The sequence below is a fragment of the Chelonia mydas genome, chromosome 4 (assembly GCF_015237465.2).
Source record: "Chelonia mydas isolate rCheMyd1 chromosome 4, rCheMyd1.pri.v2, whole genome shotgun sequence".
Taxonomy (NCBI): domain Eukaryota; kingdom Metazoa; phylum Chordata; order Testudines; family Cheloniidae; genus Chelonia; species Chelonia mydas.
Genome location: NC_057852.1, coordinates 120965092 through 120988256, shown reverse-complemented (window position 1 = coordinate 120988256; position 23165 = coordinate 120965092). Strand labels below are relative to the sequence as shown.

Genomic DNA, 23165 nt, shown 5'->3' with positions numbered 1-23165 from the left:
AAATGATGCGGTCTAAATTAGCAGTTATCACTCAAAAAAGAGATCTTGGAGGCATTGTGGCTAGTTCTCTGAAAATATCTGCTTAATGTACACTGGCAGTCCAAAAAGCTAACAGCCTGTTAGGAACCAATAGGAAAATAATTCATAATAAAATAGAAAAGATCATAAAGCCTCTATAAATTAAAAAATCCATGGTACATCCACACCTTGAATATTGCATCCAGTTAGAGTTGCCCCATCTCAAAATAGATATATTAGAATTGGAAAAGGTAGAGAAAAGGGTCACAAAAATGATTAAAGGCATGGAACTACTTCCATATGAGGAGAAATTAAAGACTGGGGCTGTTCATCTTAGAAAAGAGACGAATAAGGAGGCATATGATTGAAGTCTATAAAATCATGAATGGTGTGGAGAAAGTGAATAGGGAAAAATTATTTATCCCTTCACATAACACAAGCAGTAGGAATAACACAATAAATTTAATAGGCAGCAGGTTTAAAGCAAAAAAGGAAGCAGTTCTTCACAGAACACATAGTCAACCTGTGGAATTTATGACCAGGGAATGTAGTGAAGGCCAAAAGTATAAGTGGGTTCCACAAAGAATTAGATAAGTTCATGGAGGATAGATGCATCAATGGCTACTAGCCAAGATGGTCAGGGACAGAACCCCATTCTCTGGATGTCCTTAAACATCTGGCTGCAAGAAGCTGGGACTGGGTTACAGGGCATGGATCACTTGAATAAGTGCCCTGTTTTGTTTGATCCCTCTGAATCATCTGGCATCTGCTGCTGTCGGAAGACAGGGTACTGGTCTAGATGGACCATTGGTCTGAGCAATATGGTCATTATTATGTTTTTATGTCTTGTTTTGTAAAAATAAATTAATGCTGATAAGAATTCTGTTTTGTAGCTTTCTTACAGAGCTCGGGAGATCTTCAGCAGGTTTTTGTGTAGCAAAGCTACAACCCCAGTTAATATTGATAGCCAGGCACAGTTGGCGGATGATATTCTCAGTGCTCCACGTCCAGATATGTTCAAAGAACAGCAGCTTCAGGTAGCTACTAAATATTTAACTGCTCTTTATTAACATATGTAATTTACTTTTTCCTTTAATGTGTTATATATTTGTTTATGTATTTTTAAACAAACATTTTCACTTGCTGCATTTTTTGTCACATGTAGGAAGAAAATAGATGATAGCAAATATAAAAACAGGTTATGTAATCTAGTAATTGTACCTTGGAATTCCCACACAGGAGTTTGCATGGGGGAATTTGCATAAGGGTGTGTGTGTGTGCACGCACGCATGTTTGTTGTATGAGACTACTAACTGTTAACACATCAAACAATCTAAAAATCTTAATTCAATTGAAATGTTACTTTAGCAATAAGGGATAGTATAAATAATGCTACTTAGATACATTTCTGCCATTTTCAACCCAAATGGTTCATGAAAGTGTTTGTCTTTAGGGACTTTTGCTTTTACTTTGATGAAATGGTCAAATAAGGGGCGTTTTAAAGCTTTATCTCTGAAAAAACTCTAAAGGTTGATGCAATTTAAATAGTATAACCTTTTGCATTCAGAACAAAACAGTTACTGAACAATTGGGAATACCTTCTACAGTCTGTTGGTCTAATTTTCTTACTCTTTTGATGTGTTGCATTTGTGCTACTACATACCATACAACAGTGGGTAGGCCCTAGAAACAATTTTAAAAGAGGAATTCTCAGGAACCTAGGCTATAACTTGACCAGTTAAAATTAAGCTAATGGTGTTTCCGTTAGCATCTTAGTCCTAGCTCAGACAAAGCCTTACTTTGTATTCTTTCAGGGAATGTAGATTGGCAGGTACTGTATCTTCCTCTAACTGGAAACTGCCTAGCACATGTTGGGCACAACCACATTGTAAATTACTAGCAACCTGTCAGATATGGAATTGAGACCTTTTAAAATGCAATTTCTGCTGTAACTTCTTGTATATTCTTCTGTGAATATACCTTTGGTGTAGTAATAGATTATCCTGTCTTAAATGGAAACTATTTTCTGCAAAGGCTTTTTATTCCATACTTAAGCTGGGCCATCCAGGTTTGAAGTAGTAAACATTTATTGTTGTGGTTTATTATTTATTATTTTGATTTTTTTCATGACTCATATACTGGAGTTGAACACAAATGAAGGAGACCTTGTAGTGCAGTGTTTCCTCAACCTTTTTGTGCTGGCAATCCTGTTTGGAATAAATAAATAAAGTGTGATCTCCCTGCTAAAAAATCTTGTGACCCCCTACCTTAGGCTGCGGGCTTTGGGCTTCAGCCACCCTGCACGGCGCGGGGCTTCAGCCATCCTGCACGGCTCGGGGCTGAAACATATATATTAGCTTCCTGGGGTCCCCTGTGACATAGGGCCCCTTGCAATTTCCCTGCTTCTAGCCCCCTAATGCTGGCCCTGCTTATGAAACACCCTTCCCCACCCCCCCCACCCCCCCAAGACCTATCCCATGACCTCCAAGTTCAGAAACACTGCTTTACTGGGTAATACTGTAGTCCATTCCCTTGCAGTGTATATTCTTCACATTGCAGAGGACTGATTATATGACATACTCTTTTCTAATCCAAATGATCCTATGATTCCTGTTGCTCCAGAACAGAATCCAGAACAGGAGAAGATATTTGTTGAAGCAACCTTTCCTAACTGGGATAAAGATAGCCTTAAAATATCTAGTTAGGTGTCTGTTTTTATGTTTTAGTAGCATAAGAACAGACATTTCAGGGTCCAAAGACAACGTAGCCCGTTTGAAGATAAACTGTAGTACACATATTTCTAGCATAAAAATGACCTGAATTAAAAGGATATTGATAGCCTATAGCCGCTTCTAAGAATATAAATAATTATTCTGCATTCTGCTTCCTCTGGGGTTATAGAATTTGTCATCTTAGCATTTTGCATATTTTTTTCCAAAAGGATTTTGTTTCTGACTGCCAGAATCTCCCTTCCTGGATTACTGATTGTCACCGTGTCTCCGTGGGTCACAACTGAGAATACCAAATTCAGGACAAGCTACTGGGAAAAAGGGCAGACATACCCCAAAACCGGTGGTTATTCTTCCATGAGATATACCAATCAAGCAACAAAAGTAAACTTCTGTCTCACAACACTGGCTAACAAGAAGTCAGAAATGCAGCCTCCTTAGGTATTCCAGTCCTAGATTCAACACCCAGACACTAGACTTAATGATGAGTGGTTATTTAAAACCAATTTCATCAAACAAAAGGGTTCTTCTGATCCCAAAGGACCAACCACATACCCAGGTCAATATATAACTCAGATATTACACAATAATCACACTGTTGCCAATCCTTTAGTATCTAATATCTAAAGGTTTATTTATAAGAAAGAAAGAAAGAAAGAAAGAAAGGTGAGAGTTAAAATTGGCTAAAAGAGTCAAATACATACAATAATTGCAAAGTTCTTGGATCAGGCTTTTAGCAGTGATGGAATAAACTGCTGGCTTGTTAAGTCTCTGATTGCTTCCAAATCCTTGGAAGTCCTTTGGTTAGAATGCTCCCATTACTATAAGTCCATAGTCCAGAGGTTTGAGCAGGAAAAAGGCAAAATGGAGATGTTTCCAGGGCCTTTTATAGCTTCTGCCAAGTGAAGGGAAAACCCATTGTTCTAGTTTGGCGAAAATTACAGGTAACAAGATGAGGTTTGGAGTCACATGGACAAGTCACATGTCCATGCATACTTTACTTAATCATAGCAGAGGCCATTACCCATACTCTAGTTAGAACGTCCTCAGGAAAGTCCATTAAGTGTAAATAGGTGTCTTCCATAGTCCATTGTGAGTTAAGTCTTCGTTGATGGGCCATTCAACTTTAATAGTTCCTTCACAATGTGCTGGCTAAATATATTGTTGGTCTTACCACAGAAGCAAACATTTGCAATACAGGTACATAGTTAATATTCATAACTTCAGATACAAATGATACATGCATACAAATAGCATAATCATATTCAGCAAATCATAACTTTTCTATTAACAGCTTACTTGACACATTTTGTATAAGATTTATTGCAATTATATAACAGTGGTAGCAACAATGATCTACCTGGCCATGTTTTAATCATATAACGTCACACTGTTAAACCTCTCTGCCAGTGCACGTAGCAAGAGCTTCTCTGCAGGAAACAGAAGCAGTCCTACAAGGAGCAGAGGGGTCTACTTAAGTTGCTAAAAAAAATAAAATAAAAAAGCTATATTTCTCTTATTCCTTTGTACATAGAAGTGATAACATCAATAGTTCTTTGCACATATGAACAAAATATGCTACAATTCAACCAAAGATTTACATTTCCTGCACATATGAACAAAATATGCTACAATTCAACCAAAGATTTACATTTCCTTTTTCTGAAATATACCTCTGGAAGATACTTAAAGACCTTGAAAGTGCTATATCTGGACATGCAAGTAATTTCTTAGGTGATACTACATTCCTGACACATGGGGAACATAATCTGCTCTACTGTTTTACTTCTCATCCTCAGGATTAAAACTCATTAATGACTGCAGCAGTTTGAGTACCATTTTCTCTAGGCGATGTACAATAGAGACTCTGCATTCTTGTATTGATGGGGTTAATAATGAGAATTCACTTTGCTCCAGTATCTGATTAGCCTAGTTATAGGCTTTCTGGAGGAACAGCTTCTAAAGCATACTGTTGGGTATAATGAGAGTAATGTTAAATTCAGGCAAGCTGGGGATGGAGCATATGTTAGGGAAATAATAATACAGGGCAAATGGTAATCAACTGATGATAAAGTAAGTTAAACTTAAAGCACTGCATTAAGACTACAATGACTGTGCATAAAGTGAAGGGGTTGGCATGTTTTGCGCGCGCGCGCTCTCTCTCTCTCTGTCTCTGTTATTACTGTGACAAGGCTGCTTGTATGCCTGCTTGGAGATTAAAGGAAAGTTGTTACAGAATATAATGCAGGATTTAGAAGGGCATGGATAGCAATTTCCCCTTCTTCTTCAAGTGGTTGTTCATGTCAATTCCAATCAGGTGTGTGTGCGTGTGTGTACGGCATCCAGAAAACTTTTCCCTTAGCAGCATCTGTTGGGTCGGCCTGGGCTCCCTCTGGAGTCGCACCTTCATGGCATTCAATATAGAGCCCTGCCGACTGGCCACCCCCTCAGTTCCTTCTTACCGCCGGTGATGGCTAGCTGGAACAAATGCTTTGCAAATGCATTTGGGCAGTGTGCGCTCTTAGTGTTAATAGTTAGTTCTCAGTAGTTTACTAGTGTTAATTTAGTATTAGTAGTTAGGACATAAATTTCCTTTTGGGGGTCTAGCGCCCCCCTCCCCCCCCCCACGCACACACACCAACACTCCCCCAGCACCGGGGTATGCCTCGGTCCCCAGGGTTCAAACTTTGCGAGGACTGTGGAAAATTTATGCTTAAGAGCAACCCACACTCTTCCTGTCTGCGGTGTCTCAGGGAGAGCCACCAGAAGGAGAGGTGCAGAATTTGCAAAGGATTTTGCCCTAGGACCTTAAAAGACCGGGAGCAAAGGCTCAAGATCCTTCTCATGGAGGCTGCACTCTGGACACAATCTGACCCGGGGTCAGCAGAACCCACACCCAGCACTGACGATGCGTAAGCCTTTGCTGTGAAAGGGCCACGAGGAGTCGCAGCACCGCCACGGCTCTGCCCATAGACAAACTTCTGTGAGGCACCGGTCTCAGTGCCTGGTGCCCCAGAAAAAGAAAAGGCCAGAGAGGGCTTGCTCTCCCCTTCCAAACCCAAGGAGCCTGTGGCAGGAAGACTCAAACCGGGCCACGTCACCTCAGCCCCTCTGCCTCCCAGGGGTCCAGTTGAGTCTGAACCCTCGCTGCTCTCTGAACTGACATGGTGGAGAGCTCCAGCTCCCCTCTATGTCAGAGGCATTCAAGGCAACTCAGGACCTTATGCGCCTCACGGCGCCGTCCTCCCAACAGAGGAGGGACAAGTCGCCGGTGACCGCCCGATCCCATCAAGGAGTAAGCCAGCAATGATGGCACACCAATCTCCATCTCCGGCACACCAATCTCCATCTCCAGCACACCTTTCCCAGGCATGGTCCACCCACGTGGGGGAGCCACACAGGTCCCCCCCGTTCCCGGCACCACTCACCGGCACCGTGGAGCATTGCTCCTCTGTGGTCCTCCTTCTCGGAGACCTCGGAGTCGGAGGCAGAATCCTACCGCTCCGATAGGACCAGGAACAGAAGGTCCCGGCGTGACCTCCAGCCCTATCTGGCACTGTGGCCACCTCAGTGGCAACCCCCACCTCGGTGGCCCCTCTGGATGTCCTGGGCATATCATCAAGGCCAAGGACAGAACCAGGGGTCGACGTCCAGATCCGCATCGGTAATGTTGGCTTCCTTCGTCCCACCACAGGCATCGGCAGCACCGACGCCCCTCCCTTTGCCTGCGGTGCCGACACCGCTAGCATCAGTGACCTCGGCACCGACTACATTGGCACCGATGATCTCAGCGACCCCGGCACCGCATGCTGCTGACATGGCATTGCAGCAATACTGGGTGCCACGTGACCCCCTGGTCACTGAGGGGAGTGAGCAGGGCCCGTTGCCAGTGCTTTCCTCCTCATCCTCTCCAGATGAGACTGTGGCAGTGACATTGACGGCTCCAGCCTTGGAAGACAACAGGGTCCTACAGCAGCTGCTGTGACAGGAGGCCTGGAACCTGGGGATCCAGGCAGAGGAGGAGAGGATGCTGACCCCATGGTAGATATCCTCGCCCTCTTCAGCCCCGCCCATATTGCCTTGCCGTTAATTAAGACCACCACTGAGACCACAAAGACCTTGTGGCAGACCCTAGCCTCCTTTTCCCCAAGAGAAATGAAAGGCAGTACTTTGTTTCCTCAAGAGGATATGAACACTTACATACCCACCCACCCCCCGATTACCTGGTGGTTGATGCAGCTAATCAGCATGAGCACCAGGACTACCAGGGGCCCTCCCTTAAAAATAGGGCTGCTAAAAAAACTAGATCTGTTTGGGAGGAAAGTCTACTTCACCGGGGGGTTGCAGCTTTTCATATTGAACCAGCAGGCCATCGTGAGCAGATACTTGTATAACACCATGATGGCCAAATTTGCAGAGCTGCTGCTGCACAACTCCAGTGTGGAATTCTCTGCTCTGGTGGAAGAAGGGAAACTAATTGCACGAGCTTCCCTACAGGCAGTGTTGGATGGGGCAGATGCTGCCTCCTGCGCAATGGCCACAGGGGTGGCAATGAGGAGGAGTTCCTGGTTGCAGGTCTCGGGTCTTCCCTACGAGGTCCAACAGACCATTGAGGACCTCCCCTTTGAGGGTTCGGCCCTCTTTTCCAAGAAAACAGATAAGACTCCACAGTTTAAAGGACTCCAGGGCCACCCTCAAGTCCTTGGGCCTCCAAACTCCCGCAACTCAGCGCAGGCACTTCCGGCCGCAGCCTCCCTCGCAGTTCTACCAACTGCAGAACCAGCTGGACGCTCCTCAGAGGAGGCATAGGAGCGGCAAAAAAGGCTGCACTTGTCCTCGGGGCAGAGCTCTGGCCAGCCCAAACCACCTTCCAGCTCCAGAACGGCCATTTGAGGGTGCGATCGAGGACAGCGCCCCAGGACAAAAACTGGATCTACCCCGCCTTACCTTTTCGTCCCGACTATCCCCTTTCTCCCGTGCATGGCCCTGTATCAGTTCAGACTGCTGGGTACTCCGCACGGTAGAGAGCAGATATTCCATCCAATTCTGTGCCCTCCCACCCTTGCACCACCCTTCCCCGTCCTTCTTCAGGGACCCCTCTCATGAGCAACTCCTTATACAGGAGGTGCACTCACTCCTTTCGTTAGGGGCAATGGAAGAGGTTCCTCAGGAACAGAAGGGCAAGGGTTTCTATTCCCGATACTTCCTACTACCGAATGCCAAGGGTGGGCTCAGGCCCATCCTAGATCTCTGAGAACTCAACAAGTTCATGAAGATGCTCAAGTTCTGCATGGTTTCTTTGGCCTCCATCATCCCTTCATTGGATCCAGGAGACTGGTATGCCGCCCTCGACTTGAAGATGTGTACTTTCACATAGCAATAATTCTGTCCCTTAGGTTTGTGGTGAACACCACCCACTACCAGTTCACAGTCCTCCTATTCGGCCTATCAGCAGCACCTCAAGTGCTCACTAAGTACATGGTAGTCGTGGCTGCGTTCCTGCACCTTGACGACTGGCTCATCAAGGGCTGCTCCAGGTCTCAAGTGGAGGCACAAGTCAACTTCATAAGAATGATGTTCGATGAACTGGGCCTCCTTCTGAATGAAGGGAAATCAATGCTGTCCCCGGTTCAGAGGATAGAGTTTATAGGGGCTGTACTGGATTCGACACAGGCCAGGGCATACCTCCCAGAAGCAAGGTTTCGGTCCCTCGGCAAGGTCTCAGGCAATTCCCCACCACCACAGCAAGGAATTGCCTGAAACACCAGGGACACATGGTGACTTGTACCTAAATAGTACAGCATGCCAGACTCAGACTTTGACCTTCTCAGTCGTGGCTAGTTTTAGTGTGTTGGCCAGTCCGGGACAGCTTGGACAAGATCGTAACCCTGCCTCGCCCAATACTCAGGTCCCTCCTGTGGTGGCTTGACCCACAGGTAGTATGTGCAGTGGTCCCCTTCAACAGCCCTCAGCCGTCTCTCTCGCTAGTGATGGATGTGTCAGCCTTGGGCTGAGGAGCACATTTGGGAGAACTCAGGACAGAAGGCCTGTGATCTCAGGCAGAACTCGCTCTCCATATCTATGTCAGAATGCTGAGAGCCGTGCACCTGGCATGCCAGACTTTCTGAGCCCACTTGACAGGGAGATGTGTATAAGTTATGACAGACGACACCATGGCAATGTTTTATATCAACAAACGGGGATGCATGTTCCTCTCCCCTCATGCTGTGGGACTTCTGTGTAGAGCATTCAATACATCTGCAAGCATCATACCTCCCTGAAGTACAGAATGAGTTGGTGGACTATCTCAGCAGATCATTCCACAGCCAAGAGTGGTCCCTTCGCCTGGATGTTGTGAACTCCATCTTCCATCAGGGTGGTTTTCCCCAGATAGATCTGGTCGCCACGCGACGCAACAGGAAGTGCCCGCAGTTTTGCTCCTTCCTGAGTCACAGCCTGGGCTCCATCGCAGACGTGTTCCTCCCTCCTCCCATGGGGAAGCCATCTCCTATATGCATTTCCACCTATCCCTCTCATCCACAAGGTGCTCCTCAAGGTACGGAGGGAGCAAGCCTCGGTCATATTGATAGCTCCAGCCTGGCCCCGTCAGCACTTGTACACATTACTCCTGGAAATGTCCATGGAAGCCCCAGTCACCTTGCTGTTCTTCCTGGACTTACTAATGCAGGATCACGGCCGTCTCCAGCACCCGAACCTCAAGTCGCTACACCTCATGGTGTGGAAGCTCCATGGCTGAACCCAATGGAGCTCTCCTGCTCGGACCCGGTTAGACAAGTCCTCCTTGGCAGTAGGAAACCTTCCACGAGGGTCACGTACCTTGCCAAGTGGAAGAGATTTTCAGTCTGGTCAATGCAGCACCGTTGGTTCCCACTGCTCGCCTCTGTACCACTTATACTGGACTGTCCTCTCCATCTCAAGCAGCAGGGGCTGTCCATGTCGTCAATAAGGGTTCACTTGGCCACCATCTCTGCCTTCCACCCAGGCGCAGAGGTCCGCTTGGGCTTTGCTAATCCTATGGTCAGCTGTTTCCTTAAAGGTCTCGACAGGCTATACCCGCATGTCCGACAGCCTGTACCGGTTTCGGACTTCAATCTAGTCCTTTCCAGACTCATGGGTCTGCCCTTTGAACTTTTGGCAACATGCTCCCTACTCTAACTCTCATACAAGGTGGTGTTTCTGGTAGTGATAACCTCAGCCAGGAGGGTGTCTGAACTCAAGGCCCTAACATCAGAACCTCCTTACACTGTGTTCTGTAAGGACCAGGATCAGCTCAGGCCTCACCCGGCTTTCCTCCCAAAGGTTGCCTCCCATTTTCACATTAGCCAGGACATCTTCCTCCCAGTGTTCTATCCTATGCCACACTCAAGTGTCAGGGAGCAGAGGCTTCGCTCATTGGATGTCCACAGAGCACTAGCCTTCTACATTGAGAGAATGAAGCCATTCCAAAAGTCCATCCAGTTATTTGTGGTAGTGGCAGACAGAATGAAAGGTCTTCCTGACTCTTCTCAATGGATTTTGTCATGGATCACATCTTGCATCCGTGAGCGCTACAACCTGGCAGGTGTGCCTGCTCCCCTTATCACCGCGCACTCCACCAGGACTCAGGCCTCTTTAACGGTGTTCCTGGCACAGGTTCCCACCCAGGAAATCTGCAGAGCAGCGGTGTGGTTCTCCATACACACTTTCACCACGCACTACGCAATCACTCAGCAGGCCAGAGACGATGCTGCCTTTGGAAGAGTGGTGCTCCTATCAATGGATGACTCCGACCCCCTCTCCTGAGCTTGGGCTTGTGAGTCATCTGATTGGAATTGACATGAACAACCAGTCGAAGAAGAAAAAACGGTTATTCTCCTCATAACTGTTCTTTGAGATGCGTTCTTCATGTCCATTCCAATACCCACTCTCCTATCCCTCTGTCGGAATAGCCCGCAAGAAGGAACTGAGGGGGTAGTGAGTCGGCAGAGCTCTATATTGAGCGCCATGAAGGCGCAACTCCAGGAGGCACCCAGGCTGACCTGACGGATGCTGGTAGGGTAAAAGTTTTCCAGCTGCCGTGCATCAATTCAAGTGGTTCAACTTTCTTTAGAACTTTGGCAGTAAATATATACTGCTTAATTTTTCTAAAATGATGTAAATGATTTTAATATATTAGAGTAAGTTTAGGCTTTATAGGTTCTCATAATTTCAAATTTAATTTTAAAATAGAATTTTAAAAAGAAACATGTTTTTAATTTACTTAAAAAATCTGATTTAATTAAATTAGTTTTGTATATGTTAAAAAACATTGATTCTTCTTCGAGTGCTTGCTCATGTTGATTCCATTCTAAGTGTGCACACACCCACATGTGCGGTCATCGGAGATTTTTTGTGGTATCTCTAGGGTCAGCTATAGGACCCTCTTGAGTGCCGCGCTCAGGTGTCAGTATATTAGGTGATGTCAGCCCTATGCCCTCTCAATTCTTTCTTACTGCCTGTGGTGGTTAGTCAAAGCGCCTTTTCCTTGCCTAGCAAGGGCTAGCGTTTTTTGTCTCGTCTGACTGTGAGCCTTAGGGCCTTGTAAATAGTTTGTTCATAATAGTTAGTGTAATGTAGTTGTTAAGTGTAGTTAAAAGTTAGAGTCCCAATGGGGACTTTGCCCCAGGCGGGGCATGCCCCGGTCTCTGGGGTTTAAGCCCTGCGTGGATTGCAACAGGCCTTTGCCTGTTAGTGACCCCACAGCAGCTGCCTGAAGTACCTGGGGGAGTCACATGTGAAGGACGAGTGTTGCATTTGCAAAAACTTTTGACCCAGGACCCAGAAAAAGTGCGACATCCATCTGAGGACCCTCCTCATGGAGGCTGCTTGCCACCCAGCTTCCGAACCTTCCTGGCCGGACTCTACCCCTAGTACCTTGGCCTGGGTGCGTAACACACCCCCGACACTGAGCTCCACCCGGCACCACTCTCTGTCACCGGTGCCCAAAAAGAAGGCCAAGAAGCAGGGCTCCCTGGCACCCGGCAAGAAAGGCCATTGGGTATAGGGCAAAGGGCCCAGTTCAGGCTGCCCACCCACATCAAAGCCACATGGACGTGTCTCCCCAGTCGGGGCCCCTGCCGCCACAAGGGATCCACCACTGACTCCTGGGAGCAGTAGGAGACCCAGACTTGTGGCGGGACTGACGCCTTCCCAGGCTTTCCCTGTGCCTAGAGAGCAGAGGCCTCTACCAGCTCTGCGGCACCTCATGTGCCACAGGAAGTGGCAAAGGCTCCCTATGAGAGCAAGCTAGTCATCAGGACCACCCAGAGGGCAGTTGAGTGCCACCGATCCTCAGAGCCAAGGCAGTACTCTCCAACTCCATGCCACGGATCTCTGGCTTCGCAGCCCAGGTCCTCTGCGGCTCACCCCAAATCACCAGCACCGCAATCACGGTCTCCACCCTCTCAATGTGGGTCGCCTAGGGGGAGGTGCTGGTTACCATATTGCTGGCACTGTTCATCTTCGTGCCGGTAGTCTTCTCGGTGCAGAACCCCATCCCCCACACTGTGGGAACGATCTCCATTGTGGTACTGGTCCCCCTGGTCCTCCTATTTGAAGTACCGGTCTCCAGTGGCGACGGTTAGCCGACAGATTCAGGCACCGCATTGTCCAGGGATGAGGATGACTGTACCGCCGGCATCATCCCCCATGAAGGAAGGGGGTTTCGGGATGGGCACTCACTGCTCTTCCCCTCGCTGAGGCATCACCAGTGCAATTGAGCATCTGAGGGTTTGTCAACCTCTGCAATGCTGCCTTGGCAACAAGACCACTGGCCAATGCAGTGGCCCTACTAGAGTGCGTGGAGCATGCCTGTGATGCTGATGCCCTCTTTGTACCATTCATCAGCCACCGCCTCGGAGCAACAGTTGACAGCACTCGTAGGTCATGGTAGAGGAGCGAGTGTCCGCCCCAAAACCCCCTTCCTCCACATGTGATGATGCCCTGGGGCCTCTCCCGGGCAGTACAGTCTTCCTCATCCCTGGATGAGGCGGTGCTGGGCCCGCCGGATGATTTTAAAGAGCACCTGGCTCTGCTTTGATGGGTGGCCGAGAACTTGGGCCTAGAGGTAGGGGAAATGGCTGAGCATGTAGACACCCTATTCAATGTTCTGTTGGTGTCTACCCCTGCTCGTGTTGCACTACCAGTGCATGACGGGGTCTTGAAAATTGCCATGGCCTTCTGACAAACCCCATTGTCCATTCCTCCCACCTCCAAGAGGGCTGAGAAAAAGTACTTCATCCCAGCCAAGGGGTTCGAGTACATGGCTCCAGGCTAGCTGGTCGTCTCCGTGGCCAACGAAAAGGACAAGCAGAGACACAGCAGTTCAACCCCCAAAAATAAAGAGGCCAAGAGGCTGGACCATTTTGGGAGGAAAATTTATACAATAGCCAGCCTTCAGTTCTGGATGGTGAACCACCGGGTTTTTTGGGCAGATACGATTTTAACTTATGGGACTCCCTCCGTAAGTTCAAGGAGTCCCTGCCCCAGGACTTGGGCCAGGAGTTTGGCACCATGGTGGAGGAGCGTACTGCAGTAGTACTTCCTTTAAATGGTGTGGGACACAGCTGGCTCGGAGCTGGGGTGGTCATGAGGCGAGGTTCCTGGCTTCAGACCACTGGACTGTCCCAAGAAATGCAGGCCTCAATTCAAGATTTCCCATTTGATGGGAATGGTCTCTTCGCAGAGCAGACAGATGCACAGCTGCATGGCCTAAAGTACACTCGGGCCACCCTTCGTTCCCTGGGTCTGCATATACCACAATCAGCAAGGAAGAAATTCCGGCTGCCACCACCAAGGCCGTGGCAGCCTCGACAGAAGTCTGTGAGGAGAAGGGATAGAGACACGAGCTTTAGTCACTGCCCTTCCTCCTCCTGCTCATCCCCGCAGCCCGGCCTGGCAAAGCATCCCAGGGGCCAGAAGCACTCATTTTGAAGGTGCGCTCGAGAGTGACACCCCAGTCAGCTCCCCGGATCCACGTTGATCTTTCCTCGACCATCTTCATCCCTACCATTCGGCCTGGTCTCAGGTCACCTCGGACCACTGGATGCTGATGATAGTATCTCGGGGCTAACCTCCTGCACTTGGGGGCAGTAGAAGAGGTCCCTCGGGACATGAAAGGAAAACGATTCTACTCCCTCTACTTCCTAATCCTGAAAGCAAAAGGGGGCCTCAGACTCATTCTGGACCTGCAGTGCCTCAAGAAGTGGAAGTTTCACATGGTCTCCCTGGCCTCCATCATCCCCTCGCTGGATCCAGGAGACTGGTACGCCACCCTTGACTTGAAGGACACTTATTTCCATATTCCAAGATCACAGACGTTTCCTCCGTTTCATAGTGGGTGGACGCCATTTCCAATTCACGGCGCTGCCCTTTGGCCTCTCATCGGCGCCAAGGGTGTTCACAAAATGTATGGCGCCAGTGGCCACTTACCTGAGGCATCGAGGGGTCCAGGTCTTTCCATATCTTGATGATTGGCTCATCAAGAGCTGGTCTCAGGAACAAGTGCAGAGGAGCATCAGTCTGGTGTGTTCCACCTGTCACAACCTGGGCCTGTTGACAAACGAGAAAAAATCCACATTAAGGCTGGTCCAATGAATAGAGTTCATTGGGGGGGTTCTCCACATGAGCCAGAGCCTTCCTTCCGGAGGCGTGTTTTCAGGCCATGTTGGACCTGATCTCCCATGTGAAGAACCACCCACTCACCACTACTCACACCTGCCTTTGGTTGTTGGGCCACATGGCCGCCACATGTACATACATGGTCTGTCATGCCTGGCTCCATCTCCGCCTCTGTAAATGTGGCTGGCGTTGATCTATATACCCAACAGACATGACCTAGACTGGGTAGTCAGGGCGCTGGATCACATCTGGTTGTGCCTGGATTGGTGGTTGGACTCCGGGTCGGTGTTGGAGGGAGTTCCCTTCACGGCCCCATCGTTGTCGCTGACCCTGGTCTCTGATGCTTTGGACCTGGGCTGGAGAGCCTACCTGGGCGATCTCAGCATGCAAGGCTGCTGGCTATGGAACGATCTGGCCCTCCATATCAACGTCAGAGAGCTCAAAGCGGTTTGCCTGGCCTGCCAGGCTTTCTTGTCTCACTTGAGGAACAAGGTAGTGCAGGTCCTGACGGACAATACCGCTGCGATGTATTACATCAACAGGCAGGGCGGAGCCAGATGGTCAGCCCTTTGCCAAGAAGCTCTCCACTTTTGGGACTTCTATGTGCAGCATGCTATTCATCTGGTAGCCGTGCATCTGCCCGGGACCAGGAACGTGTCAGCAGATCACCTCAGTAGGACCTTCTTGTCTCACCATGAGTGGTGGTTCCATTCGGAGGCAGTCAGTATGATCTTCTGGAGGTAGGGGACTCCCCAGGTGGACTTATTTGCATCCCATCAGATCAGGAAATGTCACATGTTCTGTTTGTTCCGGGGGATGGACATGGGCTACTGGTCAGACGCTTTTCTGCTCCCATGGTTGGGGGCCCTGATGTATGTCTTCCAGCCAGTGCTGTTGACCCAGAGAATCCTTGTGAAGATCAAAGAGGATAAGGTGAAGGTTATTGTGATAGCCCCCGCGTGGCCTTGACAGCACTGGTCCGGCATGCTGCTGGATCTTTCAGTAGCCACCCTGCTGCAGCTACTCCTCTGGCCGGACCTGCTGTCCCAGACCCACAGCAGTCTTCTACACCCAAATCTGGCGGCGTTGCACTTGACAGCATGGCTACGGCATGGCTGAATGAGGAGGAATGTTCAGCCCATGTCCAACAGATCTTGTTGGGTAGCAGAAAGCCCTTGACCAGAGTGACTTACCTGGGCAAGTGGAAGAGGTTTATGTGCTGGACCTCAGACCGGAGTATCCGGGCTGAGCAGGCTTCTCTGCAGGCGATCCTGAACTATCTTCTGCATCTCAAGCTCCAACCGTTGTCCTTGTCATCAATCAAAGTCCACTTGGCCTCTATTTCGGCCTTCCATCCTCTGCTCCAGGGCAGGTTGGTCTTCGCTCATGACATGACAAACTGGGTTTTGAAAGGTCTGGAGCGTCACTACCTGCACATCGGGGATCCCATCCCACCCTGGGACCTGAACCTCATGCTGTCACGGCTCATGGGTCCTCCCTTTGAGCCTCTAGCTTCCTGCTCCCTTCTCCTCCTCTCCTGGAAAGTTTCTTTCCTGGTCACAATAACGTCTGCCCATAGGGTCTCTGAGATCAGAGCGCTTACTTCATTGACGGGACTAAGCCATTTCGCAAGTCAACACAGTTGTTCGTTGCAGTGGTGGACAGGATGAAAGGTTGCACAGCGTCTGCTCACAGGATTTTATCCTGAATCACGGCCTGCATCTGTTACTGCTATGATCTGGTGAAGGTGCCTCTCCCGGCAACTGTGATTGGCCACTTGACTAGGACGCAGGCTTCATCGGCAGCCTTCCTGGCCCAGGTGTCAATTCAGGATATCTGCTGGGCCACTACCTGGTCATCTGTCCACATGTTTACGTCTCATTATGCTCTTACCGAGCAAGCCTGAGACAATGTTAGCTTTGGTAGAGCAGTGTTGCAAGCCGCACAACCATGAACTCTGAGCCCACCTCCAGGGATACGGCTTGTGACTCACCTAGAATGTAATCGACATGAGCAAGCACTCGAAGAAGAAAAAACAGTTACCTACCTTTCATAACTGTTGTTCTTCAAGATGTGTTGCTCATGTCCATTTCATTACCCACCCTCCTGCCCCTGTGTCGGAGTTTCCGGCAAGAAGGAACTGAAAGGGCTTAAGGCCGGCAGTGCCTAATATACTGACACACGAGCGCAGCACTTTAGAGGGCGCCACAGCTGACGCTACGGATACCGCTAAGGCAAAAATCTCCAACAGCCGCACGTGTAGAATGGAATGCATGCACACCTAGAATGAAATAGACATGAGCAACACATCTTGAAGAACAATTACGAAAGGTAAGTAACCTTTTTTTTAATCTACATTGGTTTTCATTTTGACCATTCTTGGACCTTATGTAAAAATAAAGCCTTATGCTAAGAGACTAGGACTCAGTTCTATTTCATTTGAAATTAGTTCACAACTCCCACTGACTTCAACAAAAGCAAGCCTGATATCTGTCTTCACATTAATGCTCTGAGTTTTAAGAACATAATTCTTGAAAAATAGGCCTGCATTCTTCATATGAGATTTAATCTTGTATAACCATTATCCCACTGCACTTAACATTTCAGATTTTTAATCTGATGAAGTTTGATAGCTATACTCGCTTTCTGAAATCCCCGCTTTACCAAGAATGCATTCTGGCTGAAGTAGAAGGTCGCCCTATTCCTGATCCACAGCGTGTTCCCAGCAGCCCTACATCTAAACACAGTATCAGCTCAGAGCGGTCCCATACCTCAACACCAAAAAAGGTGACTTTTGATTGTTACTTTTCTGAAAACTAAGTTCTTATCTATAGCTGAACTTCTCCTCCCACTCCCCAAATTTGTTGGAAGATCAACAAGAATGTATAGAAGCTAATGAGTTTTCATATTTACTAGTGCTGACAAAGTATCTAGTTGCCAAGTCTTAATGTACAAATTGTTTTATTTGTGGATAGGTTTTTATCCGTTATAACAGAAGTTACTAACTCCCTTATGTATTGCCTAAATAAACGCATTTTGTTCTACAACTAATGAAATGAGGTAATTACACTTCATGCGCTAATTCAGAAGTTGATTTTGATTAAAGTCCACAATTGTTAGGAAACTAAGTTCTGGTATTTTCAACTGCAGGTAGCCAGTTACAATTCAGCCAGGCTTAGTAGTGAATACTAGTACAATTGAGGGGTGCTTTCAATGACCTAGGTGGAGTGAGTTGGTAATTTCAGTCAAGTTCCCAGTGGACAATTGCCTACATCACAACACCCACCACTGCTACTGTCTCAAAATATCATCCTTGCTGTCCATCCAGCGGAGAGGTCAAGGGTTAAATAATGAAGGAAAATGAACTTCCCTTTCATCCTTAGAATTTATCCCTTTACTAGAGTAGTATCCAGCTTCTGATCCTTAAGGATGACTGTGTTAAGAAAGCTTGTATCTGATGATATATATGAATTGAAAACTACCTATGAGCCATGTTCTGAGATTTTTAAACTGAAATGATTGAATCGGCCCTGTTGCTACAGGAAGGAAGTAGGGAACACTGAGCAGCAGTTCTCTACAGTTGATAATCAAAACGTCACAGGTTGGCCACCTGGTACATTGAAGGGGAGAGAGGAGGGAGCTTTGGCTGCTCCATTATCTGTTCCCCGACAGGTTGTGGGAGCCCTAAGGAATGCATGATAAAAGCACTTGATTGTCTCTACCTGAGCATCAGAGAGCAGGTAGCAAAAGACATCCTCCTCCACCACACAACCCTAGAGAGGTGAAGGGGAGGAGAAGGTGATAACCAAAATCCAATTACAGCTTCCTGATTCTCTGCTCCAACACAGGTTGGAGAATATTCTAGGGTTGCTCTAACTTGCATCAACTGACAATGGTCTCCTAAGGTAGCATGCTAGCGGGATAGCCAGCATGCTCCACCCACTTCTCCCTATGCCTGTCACATCCTTCTGCACCAGGAGTTGTGGGATGATACATATATAAGAGTTGACTACACCAGGTCTCTTGCCTGTTTGGGATTCCCTTATACCTGTGGAATCCCCAGCTGGAGACTTGTAGGTGGTTTCTGCTTTCTTTGTGCTGCCTTTGAGCAGAGAAGCAGAGAATTTGTCCCAAATCTTGACTGTTGCCCTTTGATTTTTGAAATAATATATTTAACCTTCAAAGTGAAAAGGTTATTGCTGTAGAATATGATTTATGCATGTTGGTTAGGGCAATGTGGGAAGTTTGCTTTTCTGATGCAACTATTCCATGGAAAAAAAGGATTTGAATTAATCTGGTACCTTTCAGAAGAAATAATTCACACCTTCATCCCACATGATATAATAATTAATTAATTAATAATAAAAAGTCCTATCTGGAAAGCCAGAATTCCTGGCAATGACTGGATGTCTGTGCTGGTAACTGATGAGTTTACTCTTTGAATTTCCTGGCCTGTTTTCAGCCAAATTCTTCATGTTGTTTAAACATTTTTTATTATAAAATTTGTCTAGGTAAATAAAAATTAAAAAAACTCCAAAAGATTTGGAAGCTTTAAAATTTTTTAATACTTTTATAGGAATCAGAACTTTGCTCATTCTTATTTCCACAGTCATTGATCACCATTTTAAAATGTGAGAGTTTTACCTTTGCAACTAGATAATGTTACCACAGTATTCATTATTTAGCTGTAAAGGTAATTTTTAACTCTTTATTTTTTTTTATGTCAGCCACTGTATTTTTGGGACATCCGCTATTTTATGGGTAGAGGTTGTTTTTTCTTTAATTCAGCATTTAAAGAATATTTTAATGTGAAAAAGATAAATGCTCATTGAAAGAAAATGTAGGCATAACATTATTAAAAATATATCTGCATTAATACTTTTCATCATTGACTATTATTTGTTATACGTAAGTAAATGCTAGTTAAGGAAGACATTATCAGATACCTGTATTTAATTTTAATTTATATTTCAAGCCTAGGTAGATTGCTACACAGTATATGAAATTCTATATTTTTTTTTAAAACCAAGTAAATGGAAATCGAATAACCCTGCTAAACCATTAGTTCTCTAGCTGTAGTCCGTAGACTGCCAGTAATCTGTGGAGAGCTGATTAGTCACATTATGCTGGTATTTCTTTTTGTTTCCAGCTGTGTCACTTTTTCGCAATATTACTTTTCCATATGAGCAGTTTTTGTTGTTGTGCTGGCATGTTCTTTGATTACCAGTCTCAGGGGAACTGGCGTACATAATAATGAGAAGGCAAAAAGACAATCAACCAGACTCTCTCTCTTAAGATATAGTCCACTTTGGGAGAGTTTGAGAATCCATGCTTTAGACAATGTATTTGCAAGAGTGCTCCAGCTAATGTTTTATCTGTGTTTTGATGGTAGTTAATTGGAAAATCAAAGTCAGGAAGGTCCTTAAATGAAGAATCTGGAGAGGAAGATGCTGAGAAGAAAAAAAAAGGGACATTTTTCTCCTGGTCAAGAAGTAAGAGTGTGGGGAGATCGCAGAAAAAAAGGGAAAATGATGACTACCAAAATGGTGAGTTTCCAAGTCCTGCTTTGTTGCAAGATTGCTTCAGCAACAGACAGAATTGCTCCCACTGTTAACACTCGGCAAGGAATCTACACCTCATTACTACACATGACCTGGAGCAGATTTTTAATGATCTGCTGAGCTGTGACAGAGGGAAATGGTGATGTCCTGCACCACAATAGCCAGGAATAGTCCTGGAGGTCTGTAGACAAAAGGCTGGGGAATGAGAAATTGGTAATATTATTTTGATGTTCTGGACCAATGGGATTTCCCTCAGCTGTTTAAATGTGCTTTCACCAATTTCCAAGAGGTTTTTTTCTGTCCACCCAGTTGCACTCTCACTGTAAGTTGACTCTCACCCTCTCTTACATTCATATCCTACCTTGACTCCTCCATGAAGGCCAAACAGCTAGATATGGAAATAAAGCCATAGGTGTGGCTATGCCCAAGTTCCTTCAGCTGAAGTTCATGGTGCTGCAATTGTGATGCTCCTTTTGCTTCCCTTCACGACCAACTACTGTAGATCCAGAGTTACAGAGTCTGTCTCCCATCTCAGGGCAGACAGATTGGCTCCTTACAAGCAGGTCTGTGGCAGACTAGGAGACTTTAGCTCCACTTTACCTTGGGGTTAGATTGGTGAGTCCACCCACTTCAACCAGGCTGGTAACAGTAGGAACTGAAACTAGTGCCTCCCATTCACAGCAGGTGACATGTCACATGCAATCTCTGAGCCAGTTTCTGGCGGCCCCTTTCTCTCCAGCACTTCTCTGTCTGGGGTGAGTAGTTCTTCAGAGGAGCCTCCCTACTGCAGTCCTACAGCATGGTTGTACAAGTTCAAGCAGTTCATCTTGCAGGGACAAAGTAACTTTTAGAAGATAAAACAAAGCAGAGACATGGAGTAAAAAAAAACAAAATATTCCAGTTCCCTTTCCCCCAAGTCAGGATAGTTCATCAGAAAGTTAGTGCATTGTGTTTTGTCGGCACCATGGTCACAGTGCACTAGTTCCCACATCCTCTCACAAATGATTGGGATGTTCCTCTCAGACCCTTATTTTAAAATATGGGCTTTCAGTTTCCATAGGAAGAAATGTTTTCTGGAAGGGATTTACTCTATAGGTCTGTTACCTTAGTTTTATTGTAAGTGTGTTAAAAAGCTAAGGAGCAATCCAGCTGAAGAAATCACAGAAACCAGCCTCTACTAGGAGTGTAGCTGAGAAAAGAAAATTTTGCAAGCTGTTGATTTTTCACTCTGTCTAGTAAGTTGGAACTGCAGAAGGAAACCCTCACTGAATCAAAGTGGTGAGTGCTTTGTTGTAGAAACCTAGTTTACAGATAGGGAAATTACTTCTCCCTATAAAAAAACAAAACAAAATCCCTGAAGGAGGCATAGAGGAAAAATTTAAGGAGGGAGAATGAATTCCACAGGCACAGAATGTTACTAAAACACAATCTAATTGGCAGAGACTGGATTGTGTAGCCTGTTCATTCAACTGCTAGTCAGTCAGTAGCTTTTGTTGAGAAAATTGCAGCTCTTGTATGAGGGCAACACTAAACTATTTTTAGATAAATGAGGTCTGGGCTAATTGCACTGTGTTTGAAGTAATTTCTATTAGTGAAAGTATTTGCATCTCTGTAGTTCATTGCAATGAAAGAGCACCACATTTTGGCAACTGCAGAGGCTTGCACAAAACAATTAACAGGCAAACAGTTTTAAAAAAAATTGCAAAAACAAAACTACAAATTCTGAAATCCACTGCAGCAGTCAGCTACTCTAAGGCATTGTATATACTGCTGTTTCTTCTTCCCCACCATCTGCCTACCATGGTTCTTGAAAAAGCCTTGTGAGCTGTCCAGTTGATGTCAGGGGGGCCATGTACATGAATGAGGGCTGTAGAATCAGATACTAAGGTTATAGATCTAAACTTTAATAAGTGACAAGGGATTCAGTTCTCAATTTTTGGGTGTCCAACTTGAGACACCTTAAAAGAGCCTGATTTTCAGGGATCTGGTACGCACCTTGAAGGTATTGTAAATTGGTAGTCACTTTTTAAAATATAGGCAATCACCTCCAAGAACAGGGACCTTGTCTTTTCAAAAAGCCATGAACACCTGTAGTGTTATATAAGCAATAAATAATTACATTTAAAAGATGTTTAAATGTTCAGCATGTGAAGATAGTACAAGGATTTGGAATTTTTCTTTCCCAGATCAGAAAATGAATATTTTAGCCAGATGACTTGAGGTTTTGTAGCACCTTTAATGAACAGTAAAAGCAAGCATTTCTGCTTATCACTCTGCTTTTCCCACTCTCAGATTCTATGCATACCAATGGATTATTTTGCAGACGTGAATCACAAGGCTCTATGTCGTCAGCTGCAAGTCTTGAACTGGTAAGGGCCAGCTCCTTAGAATCAAATAGTATGAGAGGAATGAAAAAAAATGGGAGTGATTGTTACCTAGGAAATCAATAATAGCCCCATTTTTCTGCAATAGTATAAATAAACAAAATGTATATATGTATTTGAATGTAAATTTCATAATACTTTTTAGACTGAACTTTAAATTTTTTTTTATAACTATACTCATTTTGTGAAATAAGAAGGGTCTGGTTGTTTAAACAGGTTGTCAGATGAATAGTTAAATATTTTTAAAGAACACTTATAGTGCTACTTGTGATCCTAAACTATCTTGCTTATAATCGAAGGATAAATATCTTTTTTATGCATTTCATATACCTGCTTTTTAAAATTGTCCTGCCATCTACAAGCTGTCCTGTCCATCCTGTCTCCTAGCTACCCCAACTCTCCTGTTCCTTTGGACATTATAATAAAGGTTTTATAGGGTCTTTCAATCCAAGGACACTAAAGCTCTTTACAAACTGACCCACCTTCCCTCCCAGCTACTGCAGCTCTTAACTCTGCCATGAACAATTGCCTGTTGAATTGCTTTTTGGGTCCTCTTCCTCTTGACTATATATGAGTTTGAGCTCATTTCCTTGATGCCCCAGCTCTCTCCAGCCCCAAAGCTGAGTGTCCCTCCTCCTGATCACTATAGCTTGACTCTGTTCCCAGTGTTTGAGGGATAAAAGAGTGAAGCATTCCCCAGCAGCATTTGCAACTAAAACACTACAGCACATGCTCATATGTGGAGAAACAAGAAGTGAAGACACAGTAGTTATAAACAATGTAGTTCCACCTTCACAGTCCAAGCTGAATGAAAT

General features: G+C 45.9%; 1 protein-coding gene across 14 annotated transcripts in view; it reads left to right on the top strand.

Annotated features, from left to right (window-relative positions):
- RGS12 (regulator of G protein signaling 12) overlaps positions 1-23165 on the top strand; it is a 186314-nt gene that overhangs the window by 128849 nt on the left and 34300 nt on the right. For all 14 annotated transcript variants that reach the window (XM_037898156.2, XM_037898160.2, XM_043544726.1 and 11 more), the window contains 4 exons: positions 912-1055; positions 17013-17192; positions 19798-19951; positions 22259-22335. In XM_037898156.2, coding sequence (XP_037754084.1) covers positions 912-1055; positions 17013-17192; positions 19798-19951; positions 22259-22335 — 555 coding nt within the window. The remainder of the gene's footprint in view (positions 1-911; positions 1056-17012; positions 17193-19797; positions 19952-22258; positions 22336-23165) is intronic.